At 37.4% G+C, this 17,083-nt stretch overlaps 1 protein-coding gene across 1 annotated transcript in view; it reads right to left on the bottom strand.

The window, feature by feature from the left end:
• SMC6 (structural maintenance of chromosomes 6) overlaps positions 1–16,384 on the bottom strand; it is a 28,713-nt gene extending 12,329 nt beyond the window's left edge. The window contains exons 1-16 of the mRNA XM_027902925.1: positions 16,244–16,384; positions 14,244–14,349; positions 12,384–12,520; positions 11,767–11,828; positions 10,805–10,885; positions 8,091–8,192; positions 7,785–7,904; positions 7,590–7,685; positions 6,415–6,561; positions 5,969–6,057; positions 5,297–5,461; positions 4,134–4,312; positions 2,899–3,100; positions 2,636–2,750; positions 1,461–1,621; positions 175–310 (exon numbers count right to left, since the gene is read on the bottom strand). Of these exons, the coding sequence (XP_027758726.1) occupies positions 175–310; positions 1,461–1,621; positions 2,636–2,750; positions 2,899–3,100; positions 4,134–4,312; positions 5,297–5,461; positions 5,969–6,057; positions 6,415–6,561; positions 7,590–7,685; positions 7,785–7,904; positions 8,091–8,192; positions 10,805–10,885; positions 11,767–11,828; positions 12,384–12,520; positions 14,244–14,349; positions 16,244–16,313 (1,968 nt within the window). The 5' untranslated portion in view covers positions 16,314–16,384. The remainder of the gene's footprint in view (positions 1–174; positions 311–1,460; positions 1,622–2,635; positions 2,751–2,898; positions 3,101–4,133; positions 4,313–5,296; positions 5,462–5,968; positions 6,058–6,414; positions 6,562–7,589; positions 7,686–7,784; positions 7,905–8,090; positions 8,193–10,804; positions 10,886–11,766; positions 11,829–12,383; positions 12,521–14,243; positions 14,350–16,243) is intronic.
• Between the last annotated feature and the right edge of the window lie 699 nt (positions 16,385–17,083).

Here is a 17,083-nt window from a genome sequence, read left to right as displayed (position 1 = left end):
CTAAATTATGAGAGTATATTACGAAAGTAAAAAATAGGAAAGCAAAGTAAGGATAAAACAAAAGTAAGGATAAACATTAAAAACTACCACTCAGCCAAAATAGATTGCAGAAGTCAAAATTAAATAGGGAAAGACTGATGACTTTCTAAAAACTAACACTGTTCTTATTTTTACCTGTAGTTCTTTTTGGTGTCGTCGATGACCATAAAGATGATCTTCATTTTGCCTAATCTCATTTTCAATGGAATGTAAATGTTGCTGAGATGCTGCCAACTGTGCCCTTTTGCTTTCAATCTCTTTATCCAAGTGACTTTATAAACAAAGCGATATTAAGATATATTACACAGGTATTATTTATGACACACAGAGAAATACACAAAAAAATACACAAATGACAAGACAAAGGGTAGAAATGCACTCTTTTTCAACAAGCCTACATCATTCCTCCATGGCAAACCTGGCAATGGAATTCCTGTCACACTTTGAAAGTATCCTGGTTGTTGCTATTACTGTGCATTTCTTATTCCATTGTGTTTGTTTTCAGTAAACTGTTAACTCACAGTCTCTGCCTTTGCCCTCTCTTACTGGAGGGCGGTGAGGGGAAGTGAAGTGGCTTATTTTGGGTTTAATTCCCAGCTGGTTTTTTTTAACCACAACAGAAAGTTAAGATAATCTTTGACTGAAGTTCATTATATACTGACATGAACAAAGTATAGTTAACAGACATATTTAAAACTTTTGAGGTATAGAAATTAATTTTAACATTTGATTCAGTCTATACTATCAGCTATTAATACTAAAATTATTTACCTAATATGTCTCTAATATAATCTGAGCCTTAGAATAAAAGTAATCTATTGTTGCCAATTCATTTACTGACAGTTCAAGTTTGCAATCTTTGAAGTACATTTTGCTTTTTTAACTACCATATTGAAAGCAATGAGAGAGAAAACCCTTGAAAACATAAAAGGTGAGGGAATTCTCAGAGATACCTACCATGAATGAAGCCAAAAGCCTAAGAAAGCACAGATGAAAAGTTTGAAACCAGTAGTAGGATATGTGCTAACAACTTTGGTTTGAAAAATCAGGCTTCCCTTACAGTAAACTATGACACCACCGTTCAAGTGTTAGATTTTAAAAGAAACAGCTTTGACTCCATACTCATTTTCTCCAATTGTAAACTAAAAGAGAAGGTAGCTAGATTTCCTGGAGTATCCAGTTCAACAAACCCTTACTTGCCACAAGCTGAAAGATAACTAGATACAATGCAGGTTTGCACCTGTCACAGAAGGCTCTGAAGTAAAGAGATTTTCTAGAATTCTCAGGAAGGAAGTGTAAACCTCAGAAAGAAAATGGAAAGACTAGAGAGTAGTGTCCATGTAAATAGACAAATAAGCAATTCCACTACTCATGTCAATAAGTACAGTTTTTATACCAACACAACATCACAAGATGCTAACCTTATTTCTGCTTCAACATCTTGACTGAGGTACTTGGGTCTGGAGTAATTGGAAGAGTAATACCGTCTTTCAAAGACATGATCACCTTCACCAGTGAAAGCTTCTTTACAGTTTGCTGGGGGACGACTAGACTGCATTACCTCACGAGCTCTACGGCTGCTCTGAAAAACACAGTGGCCTTATCATACCAATAGAAAAGCAACAACAATTAAAGATAACAATTTAAAAGTTGTCTAGATGCTCTCATCCAGAAACAATTTCAATGCCTAATGAAATAAGAAATACGGTAATAAAAGAATGTGGAAAAAAATCTATAATGTCAAGAATCTACTTTTCTTAGTTGAACAATACATTTATGTTCTCAAGAACCCACAAAATTTAGCTACTCATTTACTTTATTCTATTATTAATTTATCTACCTTGTAAATTCTACAGTCTAATCAATCCCTTGTAATTTGCCAAGGGAAAAAAACTCCAAAAACCAAAAGGTTCCTATGCACAGGTGTATTTAGCAGTCAGAAGTGGAATAAATGTACAGGAAACCATCTTCCAAAGCAAGATATGAAGTACATCAAACAATATTCAATTAAAGTTTAATGTCGGTAACATTACCAACAAACGTTGATAAAAAAACCCACACTGACAGTGCCAGACTAAGTGGTCACAAGTGCCTTTGTCCAAGGCAATAGTGTTCTCTAATCTGAAGCATCAGTTCCTCATATTAGAATACTTCAGATTCAGATTCAATTGAAATAGTTCGGGTAGGGCTCAAAGATGGTAACATTAAAATCAGTGATTAGGTAAGGCAGAGGGGGAAGAACAAATCCAATATTCCTGCCATGAGAAAAGCCTAGAAAGTTCAGCTGCACATACATTCAGTGACAGCCACGCTTGATAAACACTCAGCTCTGCACTCGACAGAGCATGAGCTGCCTGTTTTCCAGTAGGAATTTCAGAGGACAAACTGGGACGAGAGATTTTGGAGGAGAATAAAATCCGAAAAAAGTAAGTGTCATTAGTTCCATCAGAGTCCTCACCTCTGCTCAGTGGCAGGAAGGGAAACAAAACTTGCTCTACCCCTTTTATCCATTACAGACACTACCAGTGAAGGTGCCAGATGCTCCACACAGAGAAAACAAGTTTCTTTAAAGACCAACAGGAGCCTAAAGCCTTACTTTAATTAGCAGGACTTTTTCTATACCCCTCACATCGATCAAACAATTGGCAACCATCACATGATCTATTTCCAATGCTGTCAGTACAGATGGGAATTCTGGATGATAAGCAGCTCTGAAGAAAAGAAGAAAAAACATAATTTATAAAACTCACATGAGATTCTTTAAAAAAAATCAAAAATAGTTCTTTTCAACAAATAATTTGAAACCATCAAGGCAACAAATTTCAAATTTCAAAATTCAAATTTCAAAACATAACTTACCTCTGTCTAACATCATAAATTTTATTCTGGAATTTATTTACAATTATTTGAGGTCTAAATCCACGTGGGTAATGTTTTGTCATCAGTAATTGTAGAGTTTTTTCGTCGCTATGATTATCACAGCAAAATGCATGAACTAGGCCCTTTAAACAGGCTTCGATACCCAAGGTCAGTTCAGGATCTTTCGGATGAATGAAAGCACCTAAAAAAACATAAAAGGAAAGGTTTTAGGAGCTGTGTTCCACAACAAAACATTCACTAGAGCATTTTTACTACTCAAAGCTCTTGTTGTCTTGTGTTGCAGGTTTTTTTAAGAGTTTAAAACAAACCTTTCTTATAAGTAGAAAAAAAAATTAAGAAGCTGACTAAAAGATAAAAAACTCCACAACAGACAAGCTACCCTGAGAACACAAATATATAATTTCTGTTCCTAAACACACCTACACATAGTTGGAGGCCTACATTTTCTTTCAAGATTTTCGACAGGTCTCTACTAACTTCCATTTAGGGTACCAATTTTAAGGCACCTCGGCAGTAGTGTATAAAGGCAAAGATGGTTTATCAACAATTTAATGCTTTAAGGATGAAGGCAGTGAAAGAACTATGCTGCAACTTAAACATGAAGATTTCCATTATATCTGTCATCTGTCTTCAGTAGTACATGTTCTTACTCTGCAGCAAATGCAGTATTTTAGTACTTGGCCTTCACCTCCAGAATATGCTGAAGTCTTTGCTCCCATTGCAAACTGAAAACAGCAGCCACTGTCACAGCTGGACAGAAAACAAATAAAGGCCAACTTCCCAAGAAAATCTCAGTTGGCTCTGTCTGAGTTGATCCACCCAAAACATCTCAGGTTTGACAAGCCCACAAGTCAGCCACTGGACACTTTGAACAAAATCTGTCTAAGACCTGGACAGTGCTACCCAGCAGTCTGATGCTTTGAGGATGTGGGGGAGTTGGAAGGGTGCACTTGAAGTTTACTATTTTAGCTGCATAAAATACCTCAATTCAAATAGCTGGAAAGTGAGAAAAACCAGAAGATGTCAGCGAGTTCATGGCAGAAGTAAAAGATAACCTACCAGGATAAAACTTTTAGTTCAGGAAATACAGAAGAAAAAGATATATCTGAAGTTCCTTAAAGAACAAATAATTTTCCTAAAAGACCACTGATTACATCAGCAGCCACACAAGAACTCCTGTGAAAAAATGTGCCTGTTTCAGTAGTTATTCTTACCTATAGGTCCAAGAGGTTTATTTTTAAAGCGCCCTTGCCTATAAGCTGTTTCAACTGCTTCAACAAATCCTGGTATATGTGGTCCAAATCTTTTCAAAGTATCTGTTTTACTATCTTTCAGCTCTCTCAGCTGTTTCTGCTTGGCATCCAGTGCTTGTTGCACATTAGAGTTTTCTCTCCTAAGAGAACAGAATTTTTTTAGTAGTTACAGAGCCTTAATTGGACTAAAAAAGTTATAAAGCCTTCAATTCCTAATAGCACAGTGTATCAAGATGTCAGTAGTTCAACGTACATCTAGGTACGGTGAACACAGAACAATATTTTTATAGTTTCAAGAAACATGAGACAAAAAAGCAAGAGAGAAAATTACTACTTTGCAAATGTTTTACAAGACTTTTTTTTTAATTATAATAAATTTATTTCTAATTATATGCTTCAATTTCACTGTCTTCTAAAAGACTTTCAACAGAACACAAAGTATTGGTTATAATAATCAATAAAAGATGGTTAAACTAATACATCAAGAGCAATAAGCAACAATTCTCAAATCCTTCAAGATAATAAATGACATTGCCATAATCCTCTCTGGTAATACTGCTGAAGTTCAGGTTTCCAAATCAAAGCCAGAGTACTTTGGTTTTCCAGCTTGGGTATGGACTAAATTGGTACTTGAAGCACTTGCCTCAAAGCCTCTATGAATGTGCCTTAACTAGAGATGCAATAATTACCCCTAAGTGTATCTATTTTCTTATAATGTTTTACATATCTTGTGCCATCGTATCAGGATGTACCAGTGTATTAAACTAACAAAAAACATTTCAATCGTAATCTGCCCATAGGATGATAAGAGAGTAAGATACAGATATTGGAAAGAAGAAAGAAGGATATTAAACTGACAGCATGGATTTATATCAGGTTTTAAATTACTAAAAACTTTCACTTTTAATGAAAAGAACAGTTTTCTTAAAGTTCCAAAGTTCCAAAAGTTTTTCAGTTAAGTCACAGAAGTGTCAAAGAAAAAGTTTAGCAAGTGCTAAGATAAACAAGGGGATAAAAAAAAGGAAACTGGAGCCTAATACCTCAGGGAACACAAGTACGTAACAAGGGATCTCTCTATAACTTAAACCAAAGGTAAATAGTTACATTCAAAAAGCATGACTTACCTGACCCTGGCATGTTCTTCCCTACACCTATATATAGCCTGCTGAAACTGATCCATCTGCTGAGCAATCATTATTTCTTCATCACGGAATGCCTTTAACTGTTCCCTTAAGTATGTAATTTTCCTTTGTCTTTCCAATTTTTCAGGCTCTGAAACCTGATTAGCACTAGAAAAGAATATACTTCAATATTTTAACACCATACTGGTCATTTATAGGTGACTTTATTACTTGCAGCAAACAGAAGATTTATGTATCAGAAAGTTACGTTTAACACTCTGTGCATTTACAAAATCTATATGGCATAAGTCCCAATTTTTTATTTATTTTTTTAAAATTTGTAATCACATGTAACTCTCCCCAGTTACATTCCTACTGCATTTAGTTTAAGGTATATTTGTTTTGTGACACCACGGAAGCTAGAAAATGTCTATTATCATCACCAAACAAAAAAAACAAAACCACCTTTTTTGCTACCCAGTTACTTCATCATATTCTAGTCAAAGTCTTGGCATGCAAAGAAACAAGATCAGAAACATTTGGATATTTAATTGGACCCTGTAAGATGTAAATAAATATTTTCTATTACTGCAGATTTTCTCATTAATCAGAAGAGCTCACTTCTTTCATACCTATATAATAAACATACATCATAACCACTGTATCTGTATTTACCTGCTCTTCAGTTCTTCAATTCGTTTATGCAGCTGTTCATCATCTTTTCCCAGACGTTTTAACTCTGTTTTGAAACGATTATAAACCACCTATGAAGGAAATAGGATACAGTCATTTAAGAAACAGAAGAAAGAAAGAATTTCAAAAAAATCGTAAGTTTTGAGTAAATAAATACTGAACAGCACCAAACCAGACAAATATAACTCGATTTTCAAGAATTAAATTTATTTATTTATTTTGACCTAAGTTTAACACTGATTAAAGCCTATGTAAAGACATAAACCCCAGGGCCCCTGACCAGAAACTAACTTGCCAGTCAGGCAGGAAATTGTACCTGTTTTGAACTGCACTATGGATTCAGGAGGCCAAGACAAAGATGCAGAAGTACAGAAGGTTAGAGCATGGACAAGATTAAAGCTTTAAACTGGTACGAACTTTTTGCCTACCTCAATTTCATTGACGGCTTTTCTTTTTGCCTGCACTTCAGCCTTCAAAGAAATACACAGAGGATGAAGGGTTTGTGCTTCTTCACTTACTGTTTCTAATCTGTCTTGTATTGCTTTGTACTTTTTTTCTGCTTCATTCACTTTTACCTTTGGTGAAAAAAGAGAATGATATACAAGTAGTAATGGAGCAAAATTTTTCATTGCCACTATGGACATACAAAGATGAAAATTAATAAATGGACATTCTCAGGAAACCAACAGACTACTAAATCTGTGAAATAAACATCAACTTTTTTTCCTATCTCATGGTTTACTCAAACACAGGACTCTTGATACAATAAGGTCAAGTAACACAACATCAGAAGTTAAACCACCATCTGGTTCCTTCAGAACTACACAGACATGTTCATCTCAATGCAAAAATGCCTCAATTGTAAATCAAATACTTAAAAAAATACCCAAAACAAAGAAACAAACCCACAAATTTTTTTTTTTTTAAAAAAGGAAAATGAGTCCTAATAAAGAACATTTGGAGACAGAGTTTTAATAGATTGAAAAGTTTTACGGCTGTTCATCCCAGAGAACAGAACAAAAGTTTGTGCAGAGACCTCATATCAGCCTTTGAGCATCTGAAGGGGACTTACAAGGAAGCTTGAGAGGGACTCTTCATCCTCTGTAGTGACAGGACAGGGAGTAACAGGTTCAAATTGAAAGAAGGGAAATTTAGATATATGGAATAAATTCTTTCCCATGAGGGTGCTGAGGCACTGGCACAGGTTGCCCAGAGAAGCTATGGCTGCCCCATCCCTGGCAGTGTTCAACACCAGGTTGGATGGGGCACTGAGGAACCTGATCTGGGGGAAGGTGTCCCTGCCCATGGCAGGAAGGCTGGAACTATACAATCCAAACCAACCCAAATCATTCTATGATTCTGAATTTGCAATAATGATGCCTAGTATTTCTCTGTAAAAATATGTATTTCATAGGTGAATCTGAATATCTGACAAAATTATTCTTTCTTGCTACCTACAGAAGTTTTAAGAAGTCAAAGAATTCCAGAGGTCTCCTGAAATCACTGATCTTTTCTGTAGGCAATGATACCCAAGAAAACCTACATGACAGATCTCTGAGGCAGGGAGTGACAAAAACTAGAATAGTTTAAACCATATATGTACCTGCCATTCTTCTACCTTCTGAATAAACTCTGTATTTGCTTCTTCAGCCTTGATGCCTTCTTTGATTGGCTCAATTTCTTTTTCCATCTCACTCACCTAAAAAGAAGCCTATATTAGCGTGTATCAGAATGTCTGCAATAGACTGAGAATGAAGTACATTTCATATGAACAAACATTCTTCAGCAAGACATTTACCACTGCCCACGCCATATTATGTTTCAAATCTTCGAGATGTCTTCGCATGTCATTCACAAATGCGATGCTTTTGTAGCGTTCCTTTTTTTCTAAATAAATCTGCTTAAGCTCCTCAACACGCTGAAAAAAGAAGAGGTTCACCATGAGTGCAAAAAGTTGTGATGTAGAACGAAATCTTGGAAAGATTTGTGGCTTTTTTAAATTTAATGTCACTAAGACCTAATGAAATCAAAACTATGCAGTTTAAGTCCTACAGTTTTTACAGTACTCAGATCTTTCCAAATAATTACTTTAACTTTTGCATACCTCTTTTCCTTGTTCTATCTGAATACGTGTATTCTGTTGAGTTTTCTCAACACATGAATAGTCTTCTTTCATTTGTTCCAGCTGAGTTGCCTTCATAAAAAACTAAAAAGGAATAAATGTGCAGATGTCAGGTTCGGCATCTTATCTAAGAGAACTTTAATTGCCACAGAATGACCATTCATCCCAACCTCTCTTCAGGCTGAATGACACCCAAAGTAAAGTAAATGGTGAGGTTCTGGTGGTGCAACTTCCATCCCCTTCTCAGGCTGCACTGTGATATCAGAAATGCTTCTTGGGTCTTGGCCTTGATGAACAGCACCTGGGCTCAGCTCCTCAGGAGCTTATTGGAAACACTCTCTGCTCCCAGGAACTTACGCTGTCTGATGAGCTCTTATTTTTAACAAAACTGCCTTGGAACCTTACTTTTCTTGCCTGAATAACAACCCATGTGGAATAACATTTTTGTTACTGAACTTTCAAAGTAAGTTACATACCCAAATTGTGGCCAGGATGAAACATTACTATGATTAAAGTCCACCCTCTTGCATCCCTATAAATAGCAGTCCTAAGTGAGACCCTTTGAGCTATCCTGGACCTTAGTGGGCTGTGACCAGCATCTCCCTCTGTGAGAGGGACAGCTCTGTGAGCCAGTGAGCTCTCAAATTTACTCGGAAGCTGACAACAGAGCCTGGGCTGATACCCCAGAGAAAGTATCAAGAATCAACCTGTTGAGATGATACAAAGGCATCCAAAGTGAATACTTCCCTGAATTCAATGGGAATTTTTCCCAGGGATACACCTCGTACCTACTGTTTCAGTTTGTGGGCACGTGAATATGCTCTAGCAAATATATTATGAATGTCGTCCTCTTAGACTCTTAAGTAAATTAGGCCTCTAAGTGAGTTACCACTGTGCTGTAGTAAATTCTGTAAGAATCTTTTGTTAAAATGTTTAAATTAGGCTATCAATTAGTGCTATCAAGTTTAAGTGCTGTCAAAATCTTTAAGCCTAATAGTCAAGTCTGAGGCTGAGTTTGGCAAGGTACCCTGAACCTTGTGATTTAACGGGCAGGCCTCTCTTACTCCTTTTTATCTTTACCCTTTTCCCATCACCAGCCTCCATGTCGATCGTTTCAGGTTGATTTTAGTCTTAGCTTGATTGATTACAGGTTTTAGTACAATTTTCCTCTGTGTGCTTTAACCATCCAGTTAAGTAGGAAGAGTGAACCTTGTTGACAAACTTTGTTGTGCTTTCATTTTAATATTAAACCTGCTTTTGCTGATACTTGTGCCAGTGGTTCTTTGAGTAACCTAAAACACTCATTTGCAACAGTGGTATTTCTGAATAATGAACTAACTCAGCAGTGCCCTGAAATTTAATTTTATCAATGTCTTTAGAGAGAATAAACTTTAAAAAAATTGTTTGTGCAAGTGAGTGACTGCTACAATCAGACAGTGTGCTGGCTCTGGGCAGGATGGAGTTAAGTTTCTTCATAGCAACTTTTATGGTGCTGTATTTTAGATGTGTGATCAAAACAATACTGACAAGACCCTAATATTTTAGCTGCTGCATCAAGACCTCCTGTTTCTCACTCTGCCCTCCCAGTGAGTACATTAGCAGGGTGTGCAAGAAGTTGGGAAGGGATACAATTAGGCAGTTGATCCCAAAGAGATATGCCACCCCATGAAACTTCATTGTCATGGTTCAGCCCCTGCCAGCAACTCAGCTCCCCACAGCTGCTCACTCACTTCCCCTTGGTGTGATGGGGGAAAGAACAGAAAAGTAAAAGCAAGAAAACTCGTTGATTAAGATAAAAATTATTTAATAAAGGAAAAGCTACACACACAAGCAAAGCAAAACAAGGAATTCATTCATCACTTCCCATAGGCAGGCAGGCATTCAGGCATCCCCAGGAAAGCAGGGCTCCATCATGTGATTTAGGAAGACAAATCCATCACTCTGTCTTCTAATTCCTTCTTCTTTCCCCAGCTCTACGTGCTGAGCATGATGCCATATGGTCTGGGATATCCCTTGGGTCAGCTGGGATCAGCTGTTCCAGCTATAACCCCTCTCAACTCCTTGTGCACCCCCAGGCTCCTTGCTAGTGAGGTGTGGCGAGAAGCAGAAAAAGCCTTGACTGTGTTCAGTAAGCACTGCTCAGCACTTACAAAAATAGCAATAACAAAAATACCTCCATGTTATCAAAACTGTTTTCAGCACAATCCACAAGGTAGCCCTATATTAGCTGCCATGAAGAAAATTAACTCTATCCCAGCCCAAACCAGCCCAGCCATGCTCAGCAAAAAAAAGGGATAAGAGAGGATTTAGGGAGATTAGCCATTTTTTGGTTGGAAACTGGTTAGGCACTGGTCTACCAACTGGAGGTGGTGAGCAATTGCCTTTGCATCTCTTGTTTTTTTTCACTTTCTTTCTCTCTCCTTCCAGCTTTCTCTGCACTTTTCTAAAATAATTTTTATCTCATCCCTTTAATTTGTTTTATTGTACCCTTCTGTTCCTCTTACCCCATCCCGAGCTGGAGGGAAGCACCAAAGGGAAGTGAGTGGTCGTGTGGTATTGAGCAGCTTACCTGAGTTAAACCACAACAGGTTATTAAAATCAAGGAATCTGATTTTTTTGCCCCTCCAAATGCTGCCTCTAAAAATTTGAAATCAGTATTCTAATGTTTAGTCAAAATGTTCAATTATTTTTCTTACCTTATACTTGTCACTTCCACTTTTAGTCTGTAAAAACTGTTTACTCATCTCTTGGGTTAAAATAGTCACAGGATTATCTACCTGCAAAAAATAATCGCTTTTGTTTTATTTTGAATAGAATAGTTATCATGTAACTGCAAATCCATGAAAGTGAGAAAACCATCTCCCTGTTCCATGGGCTGCAACTCAATAATAAGATTCAGAAATTAAGATTTCTAAACCTCTTATCTCTTTAAAAAATACAAAACACAACAAGCAAAACCAATAACAAACAGAAAGTTTAGAAATCCAACTCCATCAAGTACAAAATCAAACCACAGCAAGGACAACTAAGGAACTGATTCCAAGATGATGACTTCTATAAAGACAGTGCCTGTAAGCTCCATTTAATTAACAAGATCAGCATTAGAAATTTTGTCCAATGTTGTATTTCTCATTATTTAATTGACTAAAGTATTGCTTTAAGTGCAATGAATTGACCCATATATTCTTACAGAAGTTTCCACACAAAAAAATCAATACATACCAGCTGAAGTTTGTTACTTGAAATTTTAAGTATGTTGAATATTTTAAACTTCATGTGCATTACCTGATCTTTTATTAATCACTTAAGCAGCAAAAACACACTCAAATTTCTTCCACAGAAAACACTGAAATAATCAGCATAAAAACTCCCTCCAAATACAAAAGAAACCTATGCTAGGACTTCCATCAACAGGATACATGACTCATGGCTCACAGATGATAGTAATTACTTAGCTGCCTGGGACAGAATCTTATCTTGCGTTGGATGAGGTATACATTTCAATTTTTCTTTTTCTGATGCATTTGATTCTGAAAAAACATGGAAGGAATAAACGTCTTCCATTTAAGGAAATGAGAAAAAATTGCTTTTTAATGAAAGAATTATAATATCGCATGCTGACGTCTGAAATTGCACAGAATTTAAACACAGCAACTACCTGTATATTAAAATGATCCAGTATTTTTACGAGATCCTCTTTCTTTGAAGAAACTAGGCGTCCTAATGGAAAAAAAACAGAGGAAAAATACTAATGGGTCTAAAGTAAAAAGACAAACAATGTACCAGTCTTTTGTTCAATGTAGCAATGTAAAAAATGAGATTAATCTTTTTGTAACATGGATTTAGTCCTAAATGAGAAACACTAGTTGTTTGGGGTTTTTTTCTAATATATTTGCATTTGCACAAAAAGATTTGTAATTCAAGTCCCTTGTTGCCTCATAAACCCACTGTGACAGAATACAGGTAAATCAGCAAACTCAATAGAACCTCAAAAAGACTAAAAGAACTATGTTCACCCTCATCATACAGTCAGACTTTTGTAAAAAAAAAAAAGCATAATGCAGAACCTGACATAATAAATATATATCAATAAATACATAATATTTTGACATATTAAAATATTCTTAGTCTGAAGTAAACACACAGTTTAAATGGACAGTGTCATCACCCTTAAATGATTCTATGAAATAACCTCTCCCTTTACTAACATCATTTAAAGCAATGAAAACATTTAAAGAACTTCTAAGACTGAGAACAAAGCAAACTACGACCAACCAGATTCGTCTTTCAGTTTGTAACTTCTGTTTCCATCCTGATTAATGTGCTGATTCACAATAATAGAGTTACCATACAATTCTGGTCTAAATGCATCTCTGCCCTGGTTTCGCAAAGTTATGGAAATATCTGCAGAACTGAAAAAAAAAAAAAGAAAATAATAAGAAAGACAACTGAAATTCATTTCAAATCTAACCAAAAAAATCAAAACATTCTAATTTTACATACACATTTTCATGTCTACTATGGGTCAAAACTGCAAGTCGGTCAAAGTACCAATCAGAACAATATATATTTATGTTGTTTGAGCCAAAACAGCATCAGATACACATCCAGAAAGGCTGCCATACGCTATCTGTTTGCACCTTCCTCATTAACAATTGTGAGAGCAGATTTCCCCCACCTTCCCTTCCCATATGAGTGCCCCCATTTTTAGCTTGCAGATTCAAGTTGCTTTTTTGTTGTTCTCCTGTTTTCTTCCATAGAAAACAGTTGCTTGGCTTCTACAGCCTAACCAAAGTAATCTATACCAGAATGCTTAAGGTATTCTTCTAGAAAAGATGAGATATGCTTTCACTTCTGAATTCCTATTTTCTGTTTCTTGAGTGAGTGCTGAAATTTTAAGTTAATACACATAAGGAAGGTTCTGCCAAAAATTTACTCGAAGCACCTTTGAAAGGAAAAGGCTGTGACTCCGAGTTACAGCTTTAGGTAAATGTAAACTCCTAAATCTATTTTGTTATTGGTTTCCCTGAATGTGTTATCCCTACTCTGACAGCAGACCACTTCCTGCATCGTTTAAATACCCACCTGTAAGTCAAGGTCTTTATCTTGTATATTCATTCACATTACCAGAAAGACTGAAAAATAATTAACCTCACTGCTTGCAAAACAGTAACTAGTTCCCCGGGATTTTTTTGCAATGATCTCAATTATTCGGTAGGAACTACATAGAAAAGAATAGGAAGTAACACACGAGAAGAGGGCAATACAGAGGACATACCACCATGTTAGCTAGTTCTGTGTCCTAGTTTCAGCCAGGCCAGAGTTCATTTTCTCACAGTTGCTGTGAGGGCAGCGGGGTTGTTATTCTATGGCACCCACGTCACCACTGGGTGACGTTGCTGCGGGTGGAAGAAGAGGGGAACGCGACACAGAACTGCCGCCATTTCGTTCCTTTCCTCCAGGGAAAGCAGGCAGTGAGAGTGGGGTGCCTCCAGTCCTCCTGGGGGCTTTGTCCATCACTGCTTTTTGTTGTCACGAGAGTGGGGAGTGAGAGAGGATTTGGACAATTTGTCCGCTATTGCTTTTTTTCTTTACTGGGGCAGGAACGGACAAAGACACCTTCACCCGCCATTTTCTTCTTTGTCTGGGGAGCTCTGAATCTTGGGCTGTGGTGCAGTCAGGTTGAGTCGGACTAACTGAGCATTTCTGCATGTAATCACCCTATTTTATACACTGTTGTTATTAGTACTGTTGTTGTTACTGTTTGTTTTCCTTATCTCATTGCTGGTTTTTTTCAGTAAATTGTTATCCCAACCCATAATCTCTGCTTTTCTCCCTCTCTCACTGTAGCAGATGGAGGTGAAGGGGAATGGCTGCTTGCAGTGTCATTTCCAGCTGGTTTTGAAACCACAACATTCAGAAATAACGGTATACTACTGGTAAAATTTCTAATTTTTTTGTTTGTAGTTTTTTTTTTGGAGGGGTAAATATGGTCTCTTCATTGTTTTGCTTTTTATTGAAGCCTGGTGGATCCAATAAGAAGATGTAGAAAGTGACAGTGAACAGAAAACTCACCAGCTAACCTGAATGACTAAACAGCATATGCAACTTTAAAACTAAAGAAGTTTTACTTACGTCTCTCCATCTCGAATAAACATTTTTAATGAGGAACCTCTATTAGTTGCAGTGGCTTTTCCACCAAGCCCAACAATAAGACCAGTTAAAACAGAACTTTTTCCACCTGTAATAGAAGCATTGAACTTGTTTTAAAGGGAAGTTCTTATAACTTCTCCAGTTCACCCATATTATAGATTTTTGTTTGGCTGATTATATATTCATGCATTAGAAGTCCAAATTCTGTCCTTATTGAACAAACATAACAATAACACTAGGAAAGTATCTGCCATTTCTACAGTTCTCCCTAAAAAAACCCAACATGCTGAGCCAAACCTGTTAGTACTATCTAGCAATTTGCATTCAGCATGTTCTAGGTCAGGAGGAAGGAATGTCCCCTTCCTTAAGGGCATACTAAAAACATGTATACAACAAAAGAAATCAAATACATAGTACCTATCTTAAAGGTTTTAAGCTCTCAAAATTTAAATTCTAACAAAAAGTTAGCTTGTATAAATATCACTTTCTTTTCCTATAATAGTTTCTACATGACCTACTGTCCTGATTTTGCTTCCTAGTAGATGGTACAGTGCTGTGTTTTGGGTTCAGCATGAGAGCAGTGCTGGTAACACACTAACATTTTGGTTGTTGCTTAGTAGTGTTTACCCAAACACTACTGTTGGGGTAGTCATTACCCAAACCTGAAAAGTCTCAGGTCTCATGCTCTGCCAGGAGGAGCACATGAAGACAGGAGGGAAAATGGCCAGGAAACCTGACCCAAACTGGCCAAGGGGATATTCCATACAATAGAATGCCACGCCCAGTGCATGAACTGGGGAGTGTTGGCCAGGAGCTGCTGATTGCTGCTCAGGATGGGATGGTTGTGAGCAACTGTACTGTGCACCACTTGTTTATCTTGGGGTTTATTATAATTATTAAAATAATTTATTTTATTTCAGTCATTAAACTGTTCTGACCTCATACCACAGGTTTTATCTTTTTCAGATTCTCCTTCCCATCCCACTGGGAGATGCAGGGGAGTGAGCAAGCAGCTGCACAGTGCTTAGTTCCCAGCAGGGATTAAACAACAACAGTCATTTTTGGTGCCCATCACAGGGCATAAAAGGGTTGACATAACAACAGAACTGACCAGAGTGTGTTAAAATGAATTCGTTGTAAGCTTTCATTATCACTCAGTTCAATAGCTGCTGGTCACAATGTTGATTTGTTTGCTCTCAGAGTCATTGCGCTAGTTCTCAGAGTTGCATTATGTAGCACCTTGCTTGCAGGATGTGCTCCCCATTTTGGTGCTCATCACCTTTGGGGCTTGGGCTAAGGCTATCATTTCGCAGTATTTTGTAATCCTGGCTCATATGAAGTGACAGAACTGGTTGGGAGTCTCGCCTGTGCGCTCAGCATCTCCCTCACGCCTGGGCCTCGGGGGCCACCTCGCGGCAACTACTGACCATTACACCTCCTGCCTTCCTCCCCGAGAGCCAGCCTGCGGGGCGGAATCGTCCCCTTCCAGGAGAAATGGAACAGCACTTGAGAATTCTGAAAATTTTGAACATCCTTGGGAAGTTGAAACCATCAGGAAGTAGGATGTTGCTGAATGTGGTTCAGGTCTTGTTTACCATTAAGGAAACTATTAGCCCCTACTCCAACCCCCCAGTATAACCACCGAGGCTCCTCCAACCTCAGCGACAGGCACTGCAGGCACTTGGACAATTACTGTGCATTTAATAATAAACATACAGGTACATTTAGTTCAAATATAAATTTATTTGGCTATGAAAATATTTATATTCACATTATATTTTGCAAAAATCTCCACATTTACGACCTAACTCTTTCATCAGCCTTGCCTTATTGGGATAGACCTCTGTGGCTTCCAAATTCAAAAGTGAATCCTTGCCCATGCCTACAACATGGCAAAGAATTCTTTTTCAAATAAACATTACATCATCTAAATTATTAACAAAAGTGTTCTTTGACAAAGAAATTATGCAATTAATACTTACTTCCATTTCTTCCAACAACGAAATTGATATTTGATCCAAACTGAAAAGGCCCCAGATTTGAATGGCACATGAAGTTTTTCAGCTGGATACTTTCAATTATCCCAACTTCACCGGCAGTCTAAAGAATGAACAGTGAAAACTAGAGTTATGTGTGCATTTTAGTGGAATATAGTTTATATATTTTAATCATAATGAGCATTAAATGACAGTACAATATAAAACATCAATGGTTACAAGCTACAAGGAAACAGAAGGGTTTCATGATACTATGTAGTTGCTTGCTACAGAGCAGTTACATAATAAAATAGAGTTACCAAAGCTGACTGCTCACTCATAGTACCTTTCAGTTCTCCCCATTACTAACTTATAATTAATACAACATAAAATATTTAGACGATAGATTCTACACAGTTGGCTGACCATGTTAACACATGTTATTAAGGGCATTGGCAAATACCTTTTAAATCCTGGCAGGCTTGGGGCACTGACCACCTCTCTAGGAATCTGTACTGGGTTTGGGTGGTGAAATTTTTGGTAGCAGGAGGGGGGCTGGTGGCTACAGGGGTGGCTCCTGGGAGAACCTGCCACAAGATTCTCCATGTAGCCTGCAGAAGAGGAGGCTCAGAGGAGACCTCATCACTCTACAATTGCCTGAAAGGAGGTTGTAGACACGCAGGCGTTGGTCTCTTCTCCCAGGCAACTATCAGTAAGACAAGAGGGCACGGTTTTAAGCTCTGCCAGGGGAAGTTTAGGTTAGATATTAGGAAGAAATTCTTTACAGAGATGGTAATCAAGCATTGGAATGGGCTGCCCAGGGAAGTGGTGGATTCTCCATCACTG

This window comes from Empidonax traillii, unplaced genomic scaffold (assembly GCF_003031625.1).
Source record: "Empidonax traillii isolate 1590-97213 ecotype Southwest subspecies unplaced genomic scaffold, ASM303162v1 scaffold922:size237273, whole genome shotgun sequence".
NCBI lineage: Eukaryota > Metazoa > Chordata > Aves > Passeriformes > Tyrannidae > Empidonax > Empidonax traillii.
The sequence above is the reverse complement of the archived record's forward strand: the minus strand, read 5'-3'. Positions and strand labels throughout refer to the sequence as shown.